At 42.7% G+C, this 22,053-nt stretch overlaps 1 protein-coding gene across 1 annotated transcript; it reads right to left on the bottom strand.

Moving 5' to 3' along the window:
• Nucleotides 1-15,613: 15,613 nt before the first annotated feature.
• On the bottom strand, nt 15,614-19,304 carry Sln (sarcolipin). The gene is made up of 2 exons (XM_021173382.1): nt 19,142-19,304; nt 15,614-16,064 (listed from the first exon to the last, which is right to left on the bottom strand). The coding sequence occupies exon 2, from the start codon at nt 15,988-15,990 to the stop codon at nt 15,895-15,897; it is 96 nt and encodes a 31-aa protein (XP_021029041.1). The 5' UTR covers nt 15,991-16,064; nt 19,142-19,304; the 3' UTR covers nt 15,614-15,894.
• Nucleotides 19,305-22,053: the final 2,749 nt, after the last annotated feature.

Below are 22,053 nucleotides of genomic sequence, written 5' to 3'. Positions count from 1 at the left end.
TTAAACTATAAATACTCTAATTAAAAATATATGAGACATTTTAAATAAAAGCTAAAATTTTATTGAAATCCCTCCTTTTGAGGTTTTGGGGTTTTCTTTTTCTTAATTTTATATTCAGAGGTATTTTTGCTTGCATGTATATGTATACCACATGCATACAGCGACCGCAGAGGCTGTTGGACACCCCTGAAACAGCTGTGAGTTGCCATGTGGGTGAGTGATGGGATTTGAACCCAGATCTTCTGGGCGAGCAGCAGGGGCTCTTAGCCACTGCACCAGCCCTGCACACCCTGCTGTGTTTTGAGACAAGTTCTTACCATATAGTCCTTTCTGGTAAAGAACTCTTTATGTGAACCAGTTTGGTCTCAAACACAGAGATCTGAGAACTTCTGCCTCCCAAGTATTGAGCTTAAAGGCATGCACAACCATGTTTAGACTGAAGGGCTTGTTTTAAAAAAGAACAGATTAGAAAATCTGGAGCTGACTGAAGGGATGGCTCAGCAGTTAAGAGCATGGACTGCTCTTCCAGAGGTCCTGGGTTCAGTTCCCAGCAACCACATGGTGGCTCACAGCCATCTGTAATGGGATCTGATGCCCTCTTCTGGTGTGTCTGAAGACAGCTACAGTGTACTTATACACATAAATAAAAAAAATCTTTAAAAGGAAAATCTGAAGAAAATACCCTGTTTTGGGTGAGGAATATCTGATGTTTTGATAATTTTAGTTTTCTTTTCTTAAACAAATTAATTGTAAAATCTATCCAGAAGGGTGAGTATGCTGACTCCTCAGGGAGTGATGTATTGAATGGGGGTGGGGGGCAGCCTAGACGGTGTGCTTGCTAGAGCTCCATCTCTTAGCAGCAGCTCAATTTTGACTTGCTTCTAGTCAAAAGAAACAAGGTTGTGCCTGTTTATATTGTCCAATAAGAATGTGTTGGTATTTTTTATTTATAAAGTACAGTTTTTAAATGAATAAATAAAAGAAACAAAAAAGAAGTTACTAAAACAGTTGTAGTAAAAAGACAAGAACCAGCCAGGTGACGGTGGTAGATGCATGTTGTCTTAATTCCATATCTCCAGAGGCAGAGACAGGTGGATATCTGTGAATTAGGTAGCAGTCTGCTCTACAGAGCAAGTTCCAGGATAGCCAGGGCTATCTCAAAAAAAACAACCAAGTCAGGAGTGGTGGCGCACACCTTTAATCCCAGCACTCGGGAGGCAGAGGCAGGCNGATTTCTGAGTTNGAGGCCAGCCTGGTCTACANAGTGAGTTCCAGGACAGCCAGGGCTATACAGAGAAACCCTGTCTCAAAAAACCAAAAAATAAAAAAAAAATAAAAAATAAAATAAAAAATAAAAATAAAAATAAAAAAACAAAACAAAAGACAAAAAACAATAAATAAATAAATAAACAAACAAATAAAAAGACTAAACCACCAGTTTCTTTTCTTTCCCCATCTAGCCCAACGCACGCACACACACACACACACACACCAGTGTCCAGTGTCCACAGCTCTGGAAGCTAATAAGTTCTCACAGCTTACATTATATAGAAAGTACGTACTCCGTTCTAGCTGCCACACCTAAACTACTACGCATTATAGTTACAAATTTTTATTTATCTAGCACCTACTGCATTGGGTTCTTCATGTCTATTTTGTGTATCTGCTATTTCTACTTTCAGCCTTCCTTTCTGAGGCAGCTACCATCATCTCCATCCTCAGAAGAGAAAAATCTGACTCGGAGGCTTTAACTTACTTATTTGGGGCCAGTCACTATGTGGCTAAGTCAGGATTAAAACTCAGGTCAACACTGCCAAAGGCTGTGCTTTTTCTGGTCCACCACGGCCTCTCTTCTGAGGAAGCAGCTATGGAAAGAATCCTTCTGGCTCGTCTCGGGGAATGGGATACTGTGTCAGTAGGAGGATTTTCTAGCCAACGTCTTTGTGCCTGTGATGATTCATATTTAGATCATGTTCCTTGAGAGTAGGGGAAGATATTTGTAAGCAGCTGGTTTTAACATCTGAGAGTTGTAAGTAAGATTCTTGGGGAACCTGACAACCAGATGGTAGGAATCGGGGAGATCATGGCAACTGTCTGTTTTGCACACAGCTAAAATGTCAACCCTTGATGAGATTTCCTTTCCACTGCCCAGCCTGGCATGGTAGCACGTGCCTTTTATTCCTGTACTTAGAAGGCTCAAGGCCATCCTGGGCTTTAGGTTAAGTCCTATCTTAAAAAAAAAATTATATATATATATATATATATATATATATATATATATATATATATGAGAAATTTAGAATACTTTTGACTCCAGTACCAATGGCTCCCCCACTGGTCCTTTTCTCTAGTGTGTGTGTGGAAGGCGGCCTCTGTGGATGCATTTGTGTTTGAATACATTCATGTCCTCACCCTGTATGCATGTGTAGGCCAGAGGTCGGCGTTGGGTGACTTCCTCATTTACTCTCCACATTATTTCTTGAGACAGGGTCTCTCTCTAAACCTGAGCTCACAATTTTGGCTAGATTGGCAGGCCAGTGAACTGTGGAGATCGTGCCTATTCTCACAACCACACACACACACACACACTCATTTCTCCAATACCAGATTATAGATGGAGTTATGGATGCATATTGCCATATATGGCTTTCACGTGGTTGCTGGGGATTCAAACTCATGTCCTCATAGTTGGAAAGTCAGCACTTTACCTACCAACCCACCCCATGTTTCCACCAATATATTTTTAAAAGACTTGGCCTATGACATTTCTTTGTTCTATTATAATAAAAATCTTCATGAAATGGGCTTAAGAATTGAATCAGCAGTAAAGAGCACTTGTTTCTCTTGTAGAAAAACAGCTCAATTCCCAACACCCATATATAGCTTACAACTGTCTGTAACTCCACTCCCAGGACATCCAATACCCTCTTCTAGCCCCCGGGGGCACCAGGTATGCAAGTGGTACACATACATATAGGAAGGCAAAACACTCATACACATAAAATAATATAAATAAATGAATGAATAAATAAATAAATACAAAAGCAAAAACTTCACGAAAATTCGGGATAACCTGTATCCACGTTCCCAGTCCATAATCATTCATATCTGGCTTCAAAATAAACAGCCTTACCTTATTTACCTTGAGATTAACACTGTGTTCACATGTCAACATGTTCGACCACATGAAAACAGGAAGTCATAGTCCACACTTCTCTTTTTCTGTCTTTTGTCCTGAAACCCAGTCACATAGATGGATCACAAACTCCTCACAAAACCTGAAACATTTTGTAATTGTAGAATATTAGAACAAAAACACATCAAACATTACTAAGTTTTTGTTTACAGAAAAGCTAAGTATTGTCTTATTAAACATGGTTAGGAGTTAATTTACTTAGGAAATTGACTTAAAACTTTAGGGAAGCCAAGATTAATAGCATATAAAAAGGCAGAAGTAGGAGGATTGCCATGAGTTTGAAGCCAGCCTGGACTACATAGCAAGTTGCAGTCAGCCAGGGCTACAGTGAGACCTTGTCTTGAAATGAGCAAACAGCCAGCTTCATGCCTGGAGCTTGGCCCAGCAGTTTGGAGCAATTATTACTCTCACAAGAGAACCTGGGTCATTTCCCAGCACACACATTAGGCAGCTTACAACCTCCTGAAACTCCAGCACCAGCACACATGTACATAAATAATTAATGAAATGAAGTCTTTGTATTTTTTTAAACCAGAACATTCAAGCCATACAAAATGTTCCTGCTATCCCCTCCCATGTTGCCCTTCCCTTTGTCCCCTCAAGAAAATGTTAGTTAATTTGCCTTATCCCAAAACATGTATAATATCTTTATATTATGATATAATTATTTAATGTTAGAACAATATAATAACATAGAACAACTTATAATTGTTTAAGATTATTTAATTTTTAAGCCAGCAGGGGGGTGCAGGCCTTTAATCCCAGTACTTGGGAGGCAGAGGCAGGCAGGCCTCTGAGTTTAAGGCCAGCCTAAGTATACAGAGCCTATGTGTATGAGTGTAGTGTGGGTTTGTGTGCATGTGTGTGCAGTGCCTCCTAAGGCCAAAAGAGGGCCTCAGATCCCCTAGAGCTGAAGTTACAGGCAGTTGTGAGCATCTCAGTGTAGGTGATGGGAGCCCAGCTCTGGTCCTCTGCAAGAGCAGTGGGGGTTCTGAGTGGCTGAGCCATCCATCGCTCCAGGCCTGGGACAACGTGTATTTCAGGACCAAGCTCTTGTTGTTTTGTTTGTTTGTTTGTTTTATATATATTTTATTTTGATTGACAGCCAGATGGAAAAAAGCTCTTAGCATTTTTTTCAAGTCATCATAACAAGTATTCTTGCTAATTTTGAATTGCAAATGAAAAGGGAGCCTATCGCCGGGCGTGGTGGCGCACGCCTTTAATCCCAGCACTTGGGAGGCAGAGGCAGGCGGATTTCTGAGTTCGAGGCCAGCCTGGTCTACAAAGTGAGTGCCAGAACAGCCAGGGCTACACGGAGAAACCCTGTCTCGAAAAACCAAAAAAAAAAAAAAAGAAAAGAAAAGGGAGCCTATCAAAATGTTTGTCTGGCTGCCAAGTACCGCACACCACTCTCCCTGAAGAGCTAGCCCCGAGGTCTCATCCCCAGATGTGTGTAGCTACCTAGCTTGAGTAAATAGGTCTGGAGAATTAGGCATGCTTTAGTTTTGCCATTTCACTGGAGATAAAAAGGGTATCTTTTTATTCTGAAGAAGAAATGTGCCTATTTATTTAATACAGTCTCCTCTGAATCAATGAGGTGATACTAGAATAAACATGTCTGGATCACTAAAAATATGAGCAAAGATGAGAAAGGAAGATGAAGGCAAGCACAGAGGTCTCTCGGGCGCAAACTGTATGTGTTTCACACCACACCAGGATGCGCAATGGCTCAGAGGGCAATCATCAATTGCATTAAATGTGAAAGATGCGATCTTTCATAAGTGACATTCAAAGTGAGCTGGTCTAAAATCATCCTTAAACTCTGTGGCACACGGCCTAATGCATAATACACCTAAGACTGGCCGTCTCACACTGCGTATGCCTCGCTCGTTCCCAGTCAAGATTTATGGGAACCACCACATGAGCAAATCAATTCTCCAAGCCCAGCCTCCCACCTTTTCTGTTGCTCTGCATTCTGAATGTGGTCCCTGTCATTCAGATAGCCTAGAACAGGGCAGAAGAAATGGCTTCCAGAAAAGATCTCCCATTGTTGTCAGATTCCAACCATAGCTCTCAGCTTCCATTCACTAAAAATAACCTACTCCCTTTGATGGTTTTTGTTGTTGTTGTTGTTGTTAATGTTTTTGTTATTTGCTTGCTTGCTTGCTTATTTTGTTCCTTTTTTTTTTTTTTTGCTTACTTATGTGGCTGATTGATTGAATTTTTTTTAGATTTATTTATTATTATATATAAGTATACTGTAGTTGTTTTCAGACACACCAGAAGAGGGTATCAGATCTCACTATGGATGGTTGTGAGCTACCATGTGGTTGCTGGGATTTGAACTCAGGACCTTCAGAAGAACAGTCGGTGCTCTTAACCACTGAGCCATCTCTCCAGCCCGAATATTTTTTTTTTATTAGAGCTCATGTTTGGAGCTGGAAATAACCTTGACCTTCTGACCCTCTTGCCTCTACTTCCTGTGTTCAGGGACTGCAGAGAAATCTTAAAATGGATTGTAAGACACTAGAAGGCCAGACTGTTCTGGATGGATGGACGGCTCAAAGGGAACAAAGCAAAGGTGAGACCAGCTTTTACGGTGATGTTTCTAATGATTGCTCCTTAGAGAGTCTCAAAGAGTTTGACATTATGAGGACAAATTGGCCAGGGTCTGGTCAGTTATCACAGATGACCAGTGAAATCGTCTGTTTTTTTGTTTTTTTGGTTTTTTTTTTGTTTTGTTTTGTTTTTTGTTTTTTTTTTTTTCCTTCCAGGACCTCTCAAGGCTGTATCAGAAAAGTATAAAGTGGAGAGGAGACTTGGGGATTAATTGACAACTGACAGTCAGATCTGAGTTGCAGGACTGTCAGGAGCTTGTGGGCACTGCCAAAGAACACAGTCACATGGTGCAGACCCCATGTGTGCTGCCGAGGGAACCCACTTTTGTCTCACTTACACCGTGTAAAAAGAATACGGTTCTGAATTTTAAGACCCTGAGCAGAAGACCTTAGCAGAAATGCCCACCAGTGGGGAGATGGAACCTGAAGAGACCAACTTCAGTAGTTAGGTAGGGCCCCCCAGTGGAGGGATGGGGACACCAACCCATCTTCAACATTTTTGACCCAAAAGTGCTCCTGTCTAAAAGAAATGCAGGGACAAAAATGGAGCAGAGATTGAAGGAATGGCCAACCAGTGACTAGTCTGACTTGGAATCCATCCCATGGACAGGCACCAAAACTCTTGACACTATTACTGATGCTATGTTGTGCTTGCAGACAGGAGCCTAGCATGGCTGTCCTCTGAGAGGCTCTACCAGCAGCTGACTGAGACAGATGCAGATACTTACAGCCAATCATTGGACTGAAGTCGGGGATGCCTATAGAAGACTTAAGGGAAAGACTGAAGGAACTGAAGGGGATGGCAACTCCATAGGTAGACAGACTAACAGTGTCCACTAACCCGGACCCCTCAGAGCTCCCAGAGACTAAGCCACAAACCAAAGAGCATACACAGGCTAGTCCGAGGCCCCTGGCACATACATAGCAAAGGACTGTCTTGCTCTCAGTGGGAGAGGATGTGCCTAATCCTGTAGAAACTTTTTGCCCTAGGGAAAGGGGATGCCTGGGGGGTATGGGGAGAGCACCCTCTCAGAGGTGAAGAGGTGAAGAACTCTAGGAGAGAAGACCAAGAAGGGGGGCAACATTTGGGATCTAATAAATAAAATGATTTAAAAAAAAAAAAACAAACCCTAAGCTCTGAAGAGAGGCTGTTCTGTGCTGTTTCTTTCTCCTTGGGTCTAATCTAGCTGTTGGATCAAAGGTTGGGAGTCAGGCTCCTTCCGTGGCTCCCAGGAGTGGTGACCAGATTTTCATACCACAGTATTCTTCCTTCCTCAAACCTTTTAACAGTGAAGTGAAAAGAGAAACAAAATGCAGAGGTGGGGAGTGGAGGGTAGTGTGGGAAGAGCTCTTGACTCTTGATGCTTAGTGTTTCTAAAGCTCTTAAGTTCTGAATGACAGCTCCTTCATGTTCCCTGAAAATGTGTCAGAACACGCTCTTTCATTACATAACCTTAGGTTAAAAAGAATTAAGTTTTGACAGGTGGTTCTCTGTTGCTGCCCTGCCCACTGCTCTCTTTCAGTGATTTAAATAAACCTGTTTTCTTTAAAAACAAAAAAACAAAAACAAAATCATTTTTAGTGTGGGGAGGTATTTGCACAGCAGAATGGGTGCGCATCTCCATGAGCGTGCAAGTGGGAGCCAGAGTTCAGTGTCACGTGTTTTCCTTGGTTTCTCTCCACCTTCTTTTTTGAAATAGAGTCAGTCTGGGGTGGGTGCGCTAGTCTGCAACTGAGCCAGCTGTCCAGATGCTACTGCTCAGAGAGCCCTGGTGTTTATGGGAACTGTTAGACTCTCCAGAGCAAAGGAAATGGCAACTCACCTCTTTCCGGTGTTTAAAAAAAATAAAAATTGTCAACTTCTGCGAAGTGTTTCATTATCTTCTTTCCTAAAACAACACTGAAGCAAGCACAGCAGTGCCACCACCTGTTCTGTGACTTTCCCTGGGGCGATGAAATCAGTGTCTAATCAACACAGACCAAAGAAATGACCCTGCTAAATCCAGCATGGTGGGGCAATGAGTTTGTGAGGGTGACTTCCAGGAGCCTGGCTGACTCGGAGCTGTCCTAAGGACCTGGGAGTTAGACAGACTCCCTGCTAGGCAGACAGGGGCCATGGCTGTAACAGACACTGAACTTCCAAGATGACTGCTCTCTTCCTCACCCTCCTGACCTAAGACAAAAGCCTGGCAACTTAAAACAAAGACCATGTGGGATTTTTCTCAGCCCCTAGGCCCCTGCTGATGGATTGGCTCAATTTCAAGACCCCGTTAGGACATACACAGTAGTTGTGGACCAACCAGCCATCCTGTGTTTCAAACTGACTAACCTAAATTAGGAGAGAAATACTGTTCAGAGACTTAAAGAACACCAATCCTGGAAGAGAGACTGGATTTTTGGCTCTCCACCACCAACCCCTCCCTGCTTGTAGAGGGTCTTCTCCTTTGTGTGCCTACTGTGTGTGGAGGTTCTTTTCCTCTGTGTGCCTACTGTGTGTGTGTGTTCCCTAGCCTTTCTTCGAGTGCTGATTCTATCTGCTCCTGTGTGTTTGTTGTGTTCAAAGTTTCTCCCCAGCTACCTGTCAAAATCAAGATTTTTCCTGCCTTTTAATTCTTTAATTGGCAGAGAAAATGAAGGCTATCAAGACCCCTAGATGGCTACAGTTACATCAGTGTTTTAGTCAGGGTTTCTATTCCTGCACAAACATCATGACCAAGAAGCAAGTTGGGGAGGAAAGGGTTTATTCAGCTTACATTTCCACATTGCTGCTCATCACCAAAGGAAGTCATGACAGGAACTCAAGCAGGTCAGAAAGCAGGAGCTGATGCAGAGGCCATGGAAGGGTGCTGCTCCCTGGATTGCTTCCCCTGGCTTGCTCAACTTGCCTTCTTATAGAACCCAGGACCAGCCCAGGGATGGCACCACCCACAATGGGCTGGGCCCTCCCCCTTCCTCCCCCCAATCACTAATTGAAAAATGCCTTACAACTGGATCTCATGGAGGCATTTCCTCAAGGGAGGCTCCTTTCTCTGTGATAACTCCAGTTTGTATCAAGTTGACACACAAAACCAGCCAGTACAATCACCAAAAAGTCATGGCACTAGACTCCTTCCCCAACCCTAGTCAACCTTCCATAGCCTATAAAATATAGCACCCCCCATCACATGTGCAACTGATGTGCACATAGAGGGTGGGGTTTCAGATATGGGTCTGGTAGCACCCACTCTCTTCTAGGAAGGAATGTTACCAGCTTCCTTACTCTAAACCCAGCTATCATTGTCCTGTTTTGTTTCACTGTGATGACTACGGGGCTGTGATATTATCACCTAAGGCTCAGCCTCCCCAGCACTGAAATTACAAGCATACATGATCACCCTAGCTTTTTATGCAGTTTCTGGGGATTGAAGTCAGGTCTCCATGTTAGCAACACAAGCCCTTTGCCAGCTGGGCTCTCTTTACAGCCCCCTCCCCTTCTGTTTTTAAAGCTAAGGGAATGAGGGTTCACAGAAGTCAGAGCTTGTCTGGGGGTTATCTGTTACTAAGCTAAATGCAGTCTGTGAATCCAGGGACACTGCTTTTTCCCAGACCATTATTTTTAATGATCTAATGAGTAGGAGATGAGAGTTACCACTTAACAAATCCCTGCAAGTGTGTATACCGTGTAATGCTGAAGCTGGGGCTGTCATCTCCACGTTAGCCCCCGGCTAACAATGACACAGGAAATGATGCTGTTCGACCATCTTCAGTCTTTCTTATCATCTCTTACCCAGTTGAAAGAAAAGGTGGTTCTAGGGCCCTGCTTCTTGGGAAACAGAAAATTGCATAAGTTGCAGTGCTATATAGATGAGCTGTACAACAAATAAGGTGTTCACCTGGGGGCTGCACTCATGGACACTGAACCTTTGGCACTAGCAGACCGCAGTAAGGAAAGCCCTCTTAAACTCTGAATCATTCACCTGATGATGTAAGGACAGCTGCTGGCCCTGGCGATCACAATCAAAAGGATTCACAAGAGACACGCAGAACACTACATAGAAGATAGAGCTTATTGTTCAGTAATATAAAGAATTCTCAAGAGTTAGAGGGAGCAGTGGCCAAAGGGACTGTTTATGGAGAAGGGGAAAAGCCCTTATCCTGTGAGATTGGATAGCGCCCAGGGAGACCATTGTCTGAACCCATACTTTTGGGCAGGTTTTATACTATACCTGGAAGTTTCCCAAACAGCTTATGGGCAGAATAGTCTGTCCAGGTGATTGGCAGGACCATTTGGACTAAATTCTTGAGGGAAGAGTACACTAGTATGTCTTTGTTCTTTACAAAATCCTCCTGGTAGGCAGTAATCTTATGATCATTTGTGCAGTTTAGAATGTCATGTCTGCACCCAGGACTAGAAATCAGACTCAAATTCATTGTTTTAACCAATAAGCTCCTGGTTTTACAGGCCTCTGGTTTTGAGGGAGGGGTCTATCCTCAATAACTTCTAAGCCTGTTAATTTCTCACTACCTGATATCCATGATTGGAAGGAGGTGTGGCTACCTTTCCTCAGAACTGGATAGAACTAGATTTAGTTTTCTGATCAGTCTCTTAGGGCTAAGTATACGCCGTTTCTGAGCACCCGTCTTCTCGATTTTAAGATAACAACAAAGATGAATGTTTATTGATTCTAGGCACCCAGTATTGCATGCCTGTGTAATTCGAGGCTCAAGTGAGATGATCTCTTGAGCCCAGAGACCATCCTAGACAACATAGTGTCTCAAAAAGTAAATCAATAAACATTTCTAAGTATAAAACAAGCTGGATATACTAATTCTAGCATTTGGGAAGCTGAGGCAGGGAATTGTGTGTTTAAAGCAAAGGCTCTATAGTGACAGTCTTTTTTTTTTAATTAAGAAATGAAATTCAAATTTAAAAAAGAACAGATATTTTACACAATAAAATAATTAAATGAAATAGAATCCATGAGAGTTCTTAACACACAGTAGGACATCCAATGAATAGATATATAAAGTTCAACCCCAACTGCACACGGCCTGAATAATGAGAATTTCTCCTGTTGGTAGATGAACTTGAAAATATGCTCAACACATTGGGCTTTGATGAGTAATTCATAAACATTGTCAACTTGTTCAGGGTGGTGATAGAGATAGATCAAAAGAAGCAAGCACCATGAATATTTCACGAAGAAGCTAATGGCTGTATGAACTGTATAAAGTTTTCTTTTTAAGTTTACTTTGCGCATTCATGTAGCAGAACTTTTAGAAGTAGACCAATCTTTTCTCACGCCTTAAAAAAAAATAGAACAAGGGATGGTGAGCGCGAGCCATATATTTAGTGACAGAAATGCTATCTATCTGTTCCAAAGCCTTACTATCTGGCCGGGCAGTCATAATGTCTTCAACAAACACTTAGCCACTGATGATGACGGACCACTAGGAACTAAAATTATGCACTGAAGGGTGTCTACACTGAGAGGAAGCCCACGGGGAGAGACACAAGCAAACCAACACACTGTGATAAGAGCTATGAGACTTCAGGCAGCGGCCCAGAGGGAAGGGAATTATCTGGGGACAGTTTCCAAGAGACAACAACACTTAATGGCATTCTTTGCAAGTGAGCAGGAATGAGCCAGGAAAAAAAGTGGGACAGTCAGACAACATGATAGCACTGCAAGGTCGTGGCAAGAGAAGACAGAGGGCATGCTTGAAACTACAAATAGCAAGAAGTGGTTACAAATGAGAGTTGAGGAGAGGCAGATAGGGCCAGAAGATAGACTGTAGGTAGCCATAGCTTGGCTAAGAAAGGCCTTCTGTACAGAATGACGATAACAATGATGACGATGATGATGATGACAATAACGATAAATCAATTCTGAAACAAACAAAAATCATCAAATGCCTAGTACCGTGGTTAATATCAGAAGAAAAGAGATCAGAAGTGGCTGGGTTTTGTCACTGACTACTTTATGGAGTGCCCTGGGCATTCAGGACAGGATTAGGGATAGATACACTTACCCTCTGAAGAAAGTTTTGAGGGAAAACCCTCTAACAGAGTGGGGTACACATTTCAGAGGTAGCCAAAATACAAGGATGAATGAGGGAAAAAGCAATGCTACGTTCACCTGCCCACCTTTGCTCCTTGCTGATGCATGCATCTACTCTACTGCTGCCACTGCTGCTGTCCCCCTTTGCTGAGACTGAAGCCCAGTACCAGCTCTATCAGCCTTCTAGCACAGAAGAAATATTCTTCCGGAATCCTCCAGGCCCTCAACACTTCTGCAGCATCCAGTCTGATGAACTGAGCAGCCACTGGGTTCTCTGCCTCTCCGTGCACAGAAAGTCATTGTTGGGCAACCCAGACTGTGTTATGTAAGCCAAGCTAATATATGCCTTTTATAATATTCATTCTGTCAGCTCTGCTTCTTTCGAGAACCTTGACCAATTTCAGTAGATAAAAATGAGATGTTTCAAAGATACACAGTTTGGTGCAAGATTAGAAAATAACAGAACCAAAATCTAACCAACACTACAAGCTATCTCTCTTTTAAAAAAAAACAATCCAATGGTTATTTAACAATACAGTGTGAGCAACTTGACTCTGAGTAATACTGAGGTCTTGACATCCCAGGACGAGGAGAACATTACACCACATAGACCTGCTCAGTTGGTGAGATGGTGAGTGTGGAGCACTGGTCTGGCTGCTCTTATTAAATTGTCCAGGCAGTTCAAGGCCAGAGTCTAAGCTCAGTGTAAAACAGACACGGCTCTAACAACTGTGGGTTGTAAGAGGTCCCTCCCTGTGGGTGAGCGATCCCAGGGTGGTCCAACTTGGTAGTAAAAGAGCTGTGATCGGAACCTGAGCTCTGCCTTTATATAGTGTAAGTGCTGCCAGTCACACTGTGTAATGAGGTGGGCACTCTTCCTTTCCACTCTGCAGATCATTTCAGTTTCCAGAATCTGCCATGCTCTCTGCTCTTTGCTGTTCCTTTTGCCCAGACTATCTTCCACACTATCCTTCTCCTGCCAAAAAAAAACCTTATTAGAGCACTCTAGCTGTGCACTGTCTACCTCCCTAAATCATGAGCTCCATGAGGGTGGGGCCTACTTGCTTTACTGATGTTCTTTCCAGTGGTTGTATACCATGTTCAACACGTAGCAGTTTCAAAATGAGCATTTCAATGAATCAATGAATCAATGCATGAATGGATGAGCCAAAAAGAAACAAATTAGAATAGGCTGGGGCCTATGGGCTGAACTTTAGTCAGCAGCTAGAAACCAGTTCTCTCCATTCTACAGGAGATCAAACACCATGTTTAGGACATCCAAGTCCATTTTAAGGGTCTGGGACCAACACTGGGGGACAGCAAAAGGTACTGTGATGATTCAGAGTGCCCAAGAAACTGAAAAAAAAGAGTCACACATAAAGAGAGTCTTAGAAGTGAAGTTGTAATTTAACTCTAAAGACTAAGACTCCTCCATGTGGGAAGGACAAGATGTCACTTCTAGCTCCTCACTGAGCTTGTTAGTGGCTGTCCCTATCCCTGGGAAAGTGATCCATGATCTATCCTGAAACACTGGTAATGTACATTTAGCAATCTTCCTATGTGTTAGGGACAGAAATGGGGTGGGGATCAGTAAGGAAAGAGAAATCATGTAGAGGTTTGCAATGTTACGTTTATCTAATTAAGCCAATATTTCAGGAGCATTGATCTGACCGCTGTTATTAAATATGGCCTGACATTTCAAGGCCGGAGTCTAAGTTCAGTGTAACTTGAAACATCATCAAATGGTTTGAAGATCTACAATAAAGCTGTCACCAGCAAAGGTTAAGGAGATACAGTCGTCTTCATATTTGATCAGTAGCTTAACCACTGACCCCTTGTTAGTGAGGTCGCCAAGCTTCAGGTCCCATGGCTGCTCATGGTGTGAAAGGTGCACAGAACCTCAGACAGAGATAATGTGCAGTGGACTTATCAAGTGGCGTCTCATCTAAGTGTGGCACCAGGACCCAGGTTTAGGGAACACATAGAATGAGGTCCAATGTCTAAAGGATGTGTCTCTCCATGTGCCCATTCCTCCCAGCCCACCACACGCAGATCTTCTCAAACACACACAAACATCAGTAGATCCTCAGAGGGGCTCTTCAGGTACAGTGCATTCTTTTAACCATCCACCAAGGGCCCTCTAGACCGCTGAGAGTGTGGACCACACAATAGATTATTAAAGGCACACATCCACATGGGTGACCTAACTCTAAGGCATCAGGGCCATGTTTTGTCTGGAATCTCTCAAAGTGCACTTTCTCAGAAGTGTATCAGTTCTTAGTGCCTCGGCATGTTAGAATTGTCTGGAAATCTCCTTTCAAGAAACAACACCCACATGCCAGTCTGAGCAGCCATGGTTGGCTCTGAACTCTCAACCCTTGCTACATCCTAAACCATCTGGAGGATGTCGTGCTTTTTGTTCGGGTTGTGTCTGCTGTTTTAACTCGGATGCTTAGGCTTCACCACTGAGATTTCCACTTAATTGGTCTGGAAAGAATGCATCATCAATAGCTTGAAAAAAAAAAAAAACCCTTCCCCTGGTCTATTGATTTTCTCTGAATGCAGACAGGGCTGAGAGATAGGGTGCTATGTAGGTAGTGTTGCCATGATAGATCAGATTCTTAGCAAGAAATGCCTTCTCGAAGGGCATTATGAAACTGGAGGTTTAAGATCTCCCTTTCCTGTGGTTAAAACAAAACTGGTACAAATAACAGATGTGGCCTGTCTAGCATGGGCTGTACTAGCAACATGCTATGTTTGTCTTGTAAACATGTGTGCAGATGTGTATTTTTCACTTTTCCCTTCTTGAAATTATCCTTGTGTGTAGCTCTATCTGCATTAGGACAATGACTAAATTGGAATATGCTATTCATAGGGGCATGATTCATGCTCCAGCTTTACTCAGGGATTAACTATTCTAAATATGTACATGCAGACAGACATGGCAATGTTGAGTAGAATATGTGTTTCTTGTTCTTTTTTGGTGTGTGAGTGCATGGACATCTGTGCACATATATGTGAAGGGTCAGAGAACAATGTCAAGTGTCATTCTGATGGTGCCTCCCACCTTTTATTAGAGAGGGAGTCCCTCATGGCATGGAACTTTGTCAAGCAGGTCTAGACTGACCAACCAGAAAGTTTCCAGAATCTGTCTTCCCTGTTTCTACTACTTCCCATCTCACCATCACTGAAGGTACAGGCTCACACCAGTGTGCTGGGTTTTCACATGGGTTTTGAGGATTCAGACTCAGGTCTTTGAACTTACAAGGTAAGGGCTTTACCAACTCAATCTATTGACCTCCTGAGCCCATTTCTTGTGAAAGCTATGGATGAAGCACAAGACTTCAGAGGACTTCTGTAATTTTAGTGAGCACTCTGGACTCTGACCTAACCCTTCTGCAGGATGGAATTATTCTTCCTCTGGTCATAGGATTCTCGAAGGAAAGGTTTGAGAAGCAATGGAATTATCTAAAATATGACACTCTGACTTGGCTTTCTTTCAGATCCTAGGCAGCTGGAGCATCTTGGCTAATCTCAAATGCTAGAAATAATGTGCTATTTGTCACTTTGGTCCCAGCCAAGGGTCAAATTGAAGCTAAAATAAATTCTAAACACTGTTTTTATGAGTGGCTTAATTTTATTCACATGGAACTCAAGGGACTGGCAGAGTCTTCCTCCTACATTCTTCCTCGGGGCTGGATTAGTTTGATGGCAGACAGTGAGTTGGGGGAGGTATGCAGACACAGACCAGCAACTTGTTGTTACTCTGCATCATAAGAATCCAGTTTAATTTTAACCTGGTGGCTTGAATAGTACATTTGCTAGGGAACAAAGCTAAGGCTCACTGGCTGGCAAGCTTTGGGCAGCCTACAAGAACAGCATCTTTAGAAAACATGCCAAGGATCTAGTGCAGCGGTGTGTCAGGCATTGTGAGTGTGGGTCAGAGATGCTGGAGGAGCCAGAAGCAGCATCCCATGACAATAGAGCATTGGAAGCTCGGGGCACATAGCAGTCACTCCCTGGAGTATAGCATGGCCCCTCAGTATTGGTAGGACCTCACAAGGAGCCACATAAGGAGAACGGTGATGAGGACAACTGTGAAGTTGATAAACAGCTCCTGAGTAGATCTCTCCATCTTCAGAATGCCTGGGTGAGAACTCCAGAAGGACTTGTGATTGCACACCAAGGACACTGGCTTGTCTTCACTTCCTAACAGAGAGAAACAACATGAGATAATGAACGTTCCTGGAAGATTTTCAGTCTCTCTTCAAAGGAAACAGAAGTCATGGAAGAGGAGAGGGTTTGTGCTGACTTTCCAACCCTTCCCCTAACACTTATAGGTGAAATCTTAATCCCCAATACCTAAGAATGTGACCGGGTTTGGAGATAGGGTCTTCCAAGAAGAAAGTGAGCTAACATGAGCTCACTGTCATGGTAGCTTCAGCATCAACTTGATATAAACCTACAGTCACCTGGGAAGAAGGACCCTGTGATGGTTTGAATAGGTATGGCCCCCAGAGATTCATGTGTTTGAATGCTTGGCCCATAAGGAATGACACTATTAGGAAGTATGGCCTTGTTACAAAAGGTTTGGTCTTAATAGAAGAAATGTGTCACTGTGGGGTTGGGATTTAAGGTCTCCTATGCTCAAACTATACCCAGTATGATACTGTCTCTCCTTGCCGCCTGTGGGTCAAGATGTAGAACTCTCAGCTCCCTCTCCAGCACCTTTATACCTGCATGCTCCCATGTTTCCTGTCATGGGGATAATGAGCTAAACCTCTGGGACTGTCAGCCAGCTTCCGTGAAGTCTTTTGTTTTATAAGAGAAGCTAGGCTGCTTGTGTTTGTCCATACTCTTCAGAGAAACAGCTCTCTCTTCCTGCTATCATCCCAAGACCAATATTTTTATCCTGTATTAATTGCATTGTTTTGGGTAAGAAATAAAATATTGCATTGTTCTCTCTTCATCTTCTGCATGTTTAGGTATACTTGTTAACTATGCTATTTGGAATATCTGCAATCAGGAACACCAAAACAGAAACAAACCCTATAGTTTAGTATTGCTCTTTCTTTGGATCACATTTAGGAGTAGGATAACATCATCTTTCAGTTTTAAAGCTGCCTTAGGTCTTCATCCAACCCTGCTGAAAACATAAAGCAGCTCCAACAGCTGCATGGCTTCGTACAAGCCTCCACTGGCACAAAGCCTGCAGAGGTCAACCAGAAGTCCCTCGCACAACAGGTACTCAGTCCAAAGAACAAGTGTTAACCTCATGAGCATTTCTGTCTCAACAAGGGCTTGTGCCAGCTATTTTTAGTCAAGCTCAGGATGTGCCTAGATTGTAAACATTTCAGACAGCAGAGAGGGCATCTTCACTGTGCATACGGATTGTACATGCAGGAAAGTATCCTCTAAGAGTGCAGGCAATGCTGTCAATCAGGTTACTAATTTTGGTAAAGTTGACGCTTGGTTTATACAATCAAATTAAAATTTAAATCTTCTATGCTTTAAATGATTTAAGTGGATACTATTATTGTAGAACAAGATTGTAGCATGGAAGAAAATTTTGATGGAAAGAATACTGGTTTGCAAAAGGTCAAAGTTCAAAGGATCAAAACTTTGTAGCAACTTTTGGCCTGACTGAATTAACTGTACCTGTTGTATTTGTTTGGTCATCAATGGACCAAATTATTAATTGCATAGATACCAGTGGAATAATCAGCTTTTATTATGTAATTGTTAGCATAATATACAGGTTCTTACCAGATTGTGTTAATGAACACATTATAGAATCTCATTTTAAAATATAGCCAATGATGATTGAATTATGGTTCCTTCCCTTTTGGTTCTTAATTTTTCTTACATTTATTTATGTATGCAGCTGGTGCAGAAGACACACGTGTGTCACAGTACACATTCAGGGGTCAGAGAACAAGTTTTAGGAGTTAGTTCTCTCTCTCCTCCCAAGGCACCCAGAGATAGAACTCGGGTTATCAAGCTTGGCAGCAAGTGCAATCTTGCCAGCCCCTTCCCTTTTAATTATCTCTCTTTCAGCCCTTAGCATGATGTACATTGTCAATTGCTAGTGAAAACCTTTACAAAAAAAGCAGCTGTCTGAAAGAGAGAATAGGCAGAAGAAAATCAGTGGATAGCAGAAGAGAACAGAGTGTTCATGCGTGTTCAGAGAGAGGAGGGAGGCCTGTTAAATGAAATGCTTACAGCAAAGGCATCCTGAATATGGACCCTCAAGACCACATATTGGAAAGCGCTGGCCACCAACAGTAGAATGGGTGCAATTGTGGCATTCACATTCATTTGAATGCCGTGGAGTGAAGAAAATATATGACCTCTAGCTACAGAGCAAGATGAAAGGATCTCACACCATACCTGTGGGATGAAAGGAGGATTTACAGGAGGAGCTGAGAATGTGACTCCATTTACACAAAGGCAAGCACCAGGAACACAACTAAGGGTGGTAAAAGTTCAAAACAAGGAAGGACAGTGAAGCTCCACACTTGGGGGCAGAAGGCAGGAGGGAAATGATTTGGAATGGACTTCTGGGCGCCGCCAACGATCTGTTTCTTGGTAAATGATAGTTATCTGGTGTTTCTTATAATTCGTGTTTCAGCTGCCTGCATCTTTTGCACTCTTCCATTTTTCCAGCCTCTCTGGCTACAGGCTGAGCACCAAGCTTCTCTTTCCTCTGGCTTAACCTTTGCTCTTTCTTGTACTTTGATGGAAACCTTAATTACTTGTTGTTTTGTATATTTTTAAATGAATAGAACTCCAATTTGATGAATTCCCTGTGGGTGCAGTTCTATCAGGGTATATGGCAATTCGGTCTGGGATCTTACTTTCACACACGTCCACACCCTTTGGGAAGAGTGAGCAGAGTTAAGCAGCTATTCAATCACCCATGTTCTATGTCTCTGCTATGAGCCCACACACGAGCTCTGGCTTCCTCTTTTGCCTTCTCTATGAGCCAAAATGGTTGTCCTGTGCATGAACCAAAGCCTTACAAACCATCAACAAACTGTACAAGAAATTTGACATTGGTTTTCTTCTGGGATGTGGAAAAATTATATAAAACTAGAAAAATAGAAAATACATATCAAAGAAAAAACAGGAATCAATATTCAGTTTGCAGCTTAGGAAATACCCTCTATCGTGATTACCTGTTCCACTGAGAAACATAAGCATTCGTTAACATTTTAATTTGAAAACTGCACACAGAGAAAGACAGAGACAGGAATAGATTGCTAAGTACGAAGTCTTGCTGTTACCTGAAGAGGAGCAGGGGCACACTCAGGCTACCAAGGACCTCAGTCTCTTCACCTCCAGCTGTCTCCCCGGCTGTCTGAGCTCCTGGACTCTGGGCAGGGCCTAATGTAGTCTGAGGGAAGTGACAATCACTGTGATGTCACTGGTGAGACATCTCAATCGGACAAGCTCCAAAGGTTTCCAGCCGATTTGTACTCAGGGGGACATAGGAATATGGTAGCAAGGGTTCTGCTCCTTTGGCTGCCAATTTAAATGAACAACACAGGGATATGAAAGCTCTTGTTCCCAGCCTACTTTTGGTGCAGTGGTGTGGGATTTAAAATCCATCTTTTACCTCTTTATAAATGTCTCAATCATATGTTCAGAACATCATAAAGCAAGAGCAATAGACCAGTTTTAACAAATAGCTATCTTCACTACTCGACACGTGAAGCTATGAAAATGTGATTTCACGTCATCACCCCTATCACTAGCTGTTTGCAATGTGGAGAATTCTCTGCCTTGTTCCCACATTCCCACACCGAGCTCCAGAACCCCTTAAGTCTCCCTCAAAACTGACTTTTGTCCTAGCCATAGAAGTTATCCCCTTCCCAACCCCATCTCCTGCCTCACATCGAAGCAATGCCCAGCGAGTTCACGCGTTCAGCTGATTTCTCCTGAAACAGCCATGAGAGCCACAGCTTGTATCCGAGTCAGTTAAACTAGCATAGCAGTAAAAACAGACTGCAAAAACCCAGTCATTTGGCTAAATGGGGCTTAGAAGTTAACCTGGTCAAAACAAGTAGGAATGTGAGTTCTAGACTAGATAGAAATATCTAGGATATATCATGTTTATTTCCTTTGTGTTGTATTTTATGAATATGAATGTTTTGCCTGCGTGTAAGTGTGTGCATCACATGTGTGTACAGAAGCCTGGGAGGTTGGAGGAGTGCATTGTCCAGTCCCAGACAATTGTAAGCCACTGTGTGGGTACTAGGATTTGAACCCTAGACCAATGATGGAACACCTAGTGCTCTTAACAACTGAATCATCTCACCAGTCCGTAGAATATATCTTAAAGGAATGAAATGGCACCATTTTCTTTTTTTCTTTTTTTCTTTTTTTCTTTGTTTTGTTTTGTTTTGTTTTTTTCGAGACAGGGTTTCTCTGTATAGCCCCGGCTGTCCTGGAACTCACTCTGTAGNCCAGGCTGGCCTCGAACTAAGAAATCCGCCTGCCTCTGCCTCGCAAGTGCTGGGACTAAAGGTGTGTGCCACCACGCCTGGCGATGGCACTATTTTCAACAACAAACACTGGCTCAAATCAGACAAGGACCAGTTTGTAACAAATCAGATTTGAGGAAGTAAGTGAAGTCTCTAACATGTTTAAATGGATTTGAAAGCCATCAACCAAGGAATCTAAATATGACCCCAGTAACTGTACTGCTCAGTAAATCTTGTCTTTAAGAACAGTAGGTTAAATCTCCCCTAACAGTCCCCAGTTAGGGTTCATAAAAATAAGTCATTCCCAGAGGCAGGGGCAAACACAACTCTCTGCATGCTTGTATCCACGATTAAGCCTTTCTCGCCATCCCTACCGCCCCAGAGGCGCCAACAAAAGGAGGATTTTCCATTCCATCTCTTTATTTTAACATGAGCCCTTCGAAGGGTGGTCTAATTACAACATTCTGTCACCACTTGTCTTGTAAAACGATAGCTTGCTGAAGTGACAGATAGAGAATATTAATTATAGCACAATCGAACGTTGGCTGTTATCTGTTGCCATCTGGCAAACCCTGTAACCGTAGTCAGATTTCTGTCTTCTGCCTCCCTCCAAGCTTTTGCCAGCTTGCTTCAAATGCTTGGGAATGTTTTCCTAGTCACCAAGCCACAGCTGTCCTTTTTCTATCTGTTCAAAATTATTATTTGTCTATTTAAAAAGCAACGCTTTCAATGTAACATATTTTAAAACATAAATGTACAAGAAATTTTGATTTCCACTAATGTGGGCATGATAGTGGGTAAAGGTGCTTGCTGCCTAGTCTGACAACCTGAGTTCAATCCCAAGATCCACATGGTAGAAGCAGAGAACCAACTCTCACATGTCCATACACATATTCACACGACACGTATGTTTTTAAAAAGCAAATAAATATAAAATAATTTTTAAAGAAAAAATTAACACTAATGCCACTCTAAAAACTAGTCAAGTCCATGCGATAAGCCTTCTTTTGTGACACCGTCCCTTTCCTTTTTATGACGTAATGGCCTTCCTTACATATCAACTTCTTAGTCGAGGTGCTATTCAGCCTGACAGTAGTAGGACGTGACTAATTATCTTTGACATTATTTCTCTGCCTACTAATCTACAATTTGGTCTATATCCAGAAATGCCCTGGAAGGAGCATTCACCCAGAAGGTAGCATTGAAGCTGATGTTAGCATTTGTCTACCTCACTATCGTTACCATGGGCATGGGCATGTTCAGCAATAATATAGATCCCTTAGGATTCAGCACTGAGCTGTTGTGCCTGGTTAGCTGTTAAGTTAAGTGGTTTTGTTTTCTTCCCACTTCTATCCAGATTTCCACAAAATGAAGAAATACATCAGCCCTGCAATGCTATGGGATCATTGATTGATGAGGAGAAGCTATGAGACCATTGGTCGATGAGGAGATGTACCAAGGCCTTGATCTCCAGCATGTGCCCCTCACAGCCATTGCCTTTTCCTCTCCAGCTGCCTCTGAAGCTGCTGAGGAAGAGAGCAGCCATCCTATAAGACTCCCTCTCCCTAAGGAATGAGGAGGAGCCCAGAGAAAACAGAAACCCACTCCTCAAAGCTTTCTCCAAGGCTCGGTTGCCACACTCATCTGATAAGACCTACTCTTTGGGCACAGGGAATCCCAATGGTCATGAAGATGATTTAATGAGCACTTTA

This window comes from Mus caroli, chromosome 9, assembly GCF_900094665.2.
Source record: "Mus caroli chromosome 9, CAROLI_EIJ_v1.1, whole genome shotgun sequence".
Taxonomy (NCBI): Eukaryota; Metazoa; Chordata; class Mammalia; order Rodentia; family Muridae; genus Mus; species Mus caroli.
Note: the sequence above shows the minus strand (reverse complement) of the source record. Positions and strands in the feature narration are given on the sequence as shown.